This window comes from Gymnoscopelus braueri (genome assembly GCF_963280865.1).
Source record: "Gymnoscopelus braueri genome assembly, chromosome: 20".
NCBI lineage: Eukaryota > Metazoa > Chordata > Actinopteri > Myctophiformes > Myctophidae > Gymnoscopelus > Gymnoscopelus braueri.
In genome coordinates this window covers 35,568,976-35,572,977 of record NC_137622.1, presented here as the reverse complement: position 1 = coordinate 35,572,977, position 4,002 = coordinate 35,568,976, and the positions used below count along the sequence as shown (strand labels likewise).

Genomic DNA, 4,002 nt, shown 5'->3' with positions numbered 1-4,002 from the left:
TGATGTGTGTGTGTGTGTGTGTGTGTGTGTGTGTGTGTGTGTGTGTGTGTGTGTGTGTGTGTGTGTGTGTGTGTGTGTGTGTGTGTGTGTGTGTGTGTGTGTGTGTGTGTGTGTGTGTAGGGGGGGGTGGGTGGGTGGTGTGTCTCAGTCTCACTGGTGAATGTTGTCAGTTAAGGGTTAACCGCTCCACAGCAGAAAAGGGAGGAGACTGGAAGGGTTTCCTGACCTCATTCAAACGAAAGAGAAAGCAGAAACAGCACAAGTCAGGAGACAGCGTGACTCTGAACTTTTTGTTGTCTGTTACTTCATACATAAAAAGAAAGCTCTTTTCAAAAACAAACCAAAACACAGGTAAACCTTTATTGTTTTCTATTTGCTCTTCATTCTGAGAACCAGCGGTGGAAAAAGTACTCAAATGTTTTACTTAAGTAAAAGTATCAATACTGCAATATATAGAAATACTCTGTTACAAGTAAAAGTCCGTAATTCAACATGTACTTGAGTAAAAGTAGAAAGTATTTGCATCAAAATGTAATTAACGTACCAAGTAAAAGTACTCATTATACATTCAAATGTATAAATCTTTTGAAAATAGCAGATCTACAAGCTCACAATGCGTCGCATCTCGACGCATTGTGAGCTTGTAGATCGGCTATTTTTCAAATGTGTATATATATACACTGAAGTGGTTAATGTATGTTTTGTAATGATAATCAAAATCTACAAAGTAACTAGTAACTTAAGTTTTCAAATAATTGTAGTGGTAAAAGTACAATATTTGCCTCTGAGATGTAGTGGAGTAGAAGTAAAAGTATAAAAAATTGGAAATGCTTAAGTAAAGTACAAATACCTCAAAATTATACTTAAAGGAGGAGTTCACCCAAAAAATGACTTATTTTATATCAATTGCACGCCCCATGAAGCCTTGAATTCATGGATTTATTTTTGTTTTTGGAGATACAAAGAATCTACTTTGTGTCTCCTACCGGATACACTAGTCGGTAGGAGACGGGAATCAAATTATTAGCTTAGGAATGCAACCAAAACAAAAAGAAATCCATGAATTCAAGGCTTCATGGGGTGTGCAATTGATAGAAAATAAGTCATTTTTTGGATGAACTACTCCTTTAAGTACAGTAAATGTACTTAGTTACTTTACACCACTGAGAACCTATTGTTTATTACATCTCATTGAAATTCAGGAAGTTGACAATTCTAAATGTGGATTCACTGCACGATGAGCTGAACTAACACTTTGATGATCTGTTTCAGGTTCGGATTATGGCTTCTGCTCCTCCTAGTCAGTTGAATGAAAACCATTTCCAATGTTCTATCTGTTTGGATGTGTTTACCAAGGCTACAACTTTACCTTGTGGCCACAACTTCTGTCTCCACTGCATCACTGGATACTGGGACACCAGAGAAGTATATCTGTGTCCATTGTGTAACGAGAAGTTCATCAAAAGGCCTTTGCTTAAGGTCAATACTTGCATTTCTGGGGTGGCAGAGAAGTTCAATAAATCAGCTCAGAGTCACAGGAGTCTTGGCCAGCAATCTGTCCAATCAGGTGAAGGACATGTTCCGTGTGATTCCTGTTCAGGCGTGAATGTAAGAGCCGTGAAGTCCTGTCTGGTGTGTCTGGCCTCTTATTGTGCCACTCATCTGGAGCCTCATCAGAAGAAGTCTGCCTTAATGAAACACAAGCTAATCGATCCTGTGGAGAATCCAGAAAGTCGGCTCTGTGCAGAGCATGAAAAGCCGTTGGAGTTGTTCTGCAGGGCCGATGAAAAGTTTCTCTGCGAGGACTGCGTCGCGAGCGACCACAAAGGCCATAAAACCGTCCCCGTAGATGAGGAGTTCCAGACCAGGAAGGCTCAGCTGGCACAGACCAAAGCGGAGACGCTTCAAATGATGGAGAAGCGACGGCAGAAGATGCTGGAGATCAGACGCATGGTGGTGGACAGCAACGCTGATGTGGACGCGATGATGTCAGACAGCATGAAGGTGATGAACGCTTTGATGCTGTACATCAAGAGAAGCCAGGCCGAGCTCGTCGCCGTGGTGAATGATAAACACAAAGCGATAGAGACGCAGGCTGAGGGTTGGATTAACGAGCTGGAGGGGGAGGTAGCTCAGCTGGCACAGAGAAACACTGACCTCAAGCAGGTCCTCAAGGAGGTCCTCAGCGAAGACCACTTCCTGTCCCTCCAGCGCATTCTGTCGCTCCCGATCGCTCCCGACGAGACCAAGGACTGCTGGTCTGACGTCAGCATCCACAGAGAAGATAACACTCTGGTGAGCGCCTTGACTCAGTTGCACCTGACGGTCGTGAGAGAAGTGAGGAGCTTGTGCGATCCGGACCTGAGGAACATGCAGCGACACGCCGCACACGTCACCCTGGATGTCGCCACGGCGCACCCGGCTCTGTTCCTCTCCGAGGACGGGAAACAAGTGCGGTACGGCGAACAAAAGGGCCACGTCCTGACCAAACCGGAGAGGTTTGATCGCGTTCTCAACGTATTGGCGAAGGAGGGCTTCTCCTCTGGGAAATGTTATTACGAGGTCCGGGTCAAAGACAAGACGCAGTGGGATTTAGGAGTTGCAAGTGAGTCCATCAACAGGAAGGGGGACATAAGACTCAGTCCAAAGAGTGGATACTGGACTCTTTGGCTGAGGAAGGGCAGTGAGTACACGGCTAATGCAGACCCTGCTGTCGTCCTCTCCCTGAGAGATAAACCCCAGAAGGTCGGTGTGTTTGTGGATTATGAGGGTCGTCAGGTGTCCTTCTATGACGTGGAAGCTCGGGCTCATATCTACTCTTTCACTGGGTGCATCTTTACTGAAAAGATATTTCCATTCTTTAGCCCCGGGGCAGACGACGGTGGCAGAAACTCAGCACCGCTGATCATTACTCCTGTCAAACACTAGCAGTGTTCATTTCGACTAAAACGATGACAAAAAAGAATTGTCGACAAAAACTAAATAAAAACTAAGCAATGATGACTAAAACTATGACTAAATATGTTGTCAATTTATAAGTATAAATCAGACATTACAACGCTATCACGGCCTGCCAACATAAACTTTTGTCAAAATGTTTTTAATGAGTTAACTTTGATAAGGTGTACTCGGAAATTGTATTGCTTTCCTTATGTATATTACAGCTCAACATTATGCTGTCTTCTCAAATCAGCCCTCTGTTGAAAAAAAAAGATGCTTAACCTCTGTGGGTGTCTGCATAAGTGAACAATTAAAGCAGGATCTATTTGCATAGCTGATGAGGGGAGCAGACATAAAGACAGTGAGTCAAGGCTATACCGAAGGCCCTTCATCATTGGGATGCCAGAGCCCAGAGCCAATTAAGGTACTGTAGAAAGTGTGGTTTTACATATAGAGCAGTGCTTTTCAACCCTTTTCATATCAAAGGTCCATTATTTATTGTGATGAGATTTAGACTCTCAGACCCAAGACTTAGAATATTGTGTTGTTGTTGGATAAGATTTTGTCCACAATTCCATACTGTATTGATGTTGGTACCAATAGGAGAGATAACAGGGCAAACGTTGATCAAAACGGAAATTGTTCTACATTCTAATTGTGTAGACTTGTAAATTAAGTAATGCAAATGTTTAACAATAATTGAACTCTTGAGAGTGTTAACTGTAAAATGAAACCAAATGGACCCGTAAGGGTCCATCTGGTTTAATGTTACACTCTCAAGAGTTAAAGATCTATAAGGGTTCATTTGGTTACCAACTCTTCATCATTAAGCTGGGGACCACCTGGAACCCCCTCAAGGACCACCGGTTGTCCCCGGACCACTGGTTGAGAACCACTGAGATAGAGCAAGGTGACTCATGTGACTGAGACCTGACAGACAGTATGTATAGGCCTATGCTGCTGTAGTTACTGTTTAACTGTCTGACAAAGATCACGTTTGATTGTCATGTGAGGCCACCCATTTTTATATAATAATCATCTTTTGTAATAAGAACGTTAATT

At 43.1% G+C, this 4,002-nt stretch overlaps 1 protein-coding gene across 1 annotated transcript; it reads left to right on the top strand.

Moving 5' to 3' along the window:
• The first annotated feature begins 243 nt into the window (after nucleotides 1–243).
• Nucleotides 244–3,216, top strand: LOC308075982 (E3 ubiquitin-protein ligase TRIM21-like). The gene is made up of 2 exons (XM_080416030.1): nucleotides 244–351; nucleotides 1,273–3,216. Exon 2 carries the CDS (start codon nucleotides 1,282–1,284, stop codon nucleotides 2,926–2,928), a length of 1,647 nt encoding a protein of 548 aa, XP_080272156.1. The 5' UTR covers nucleotides 244–351; nucleotides 1,273–1,281; the 3' UTR covers nucleotides 2,929–3,216.
• The last annotated feature ends 786 nt before the right edge of the window (nucleotides 3,217–4,002 follow it).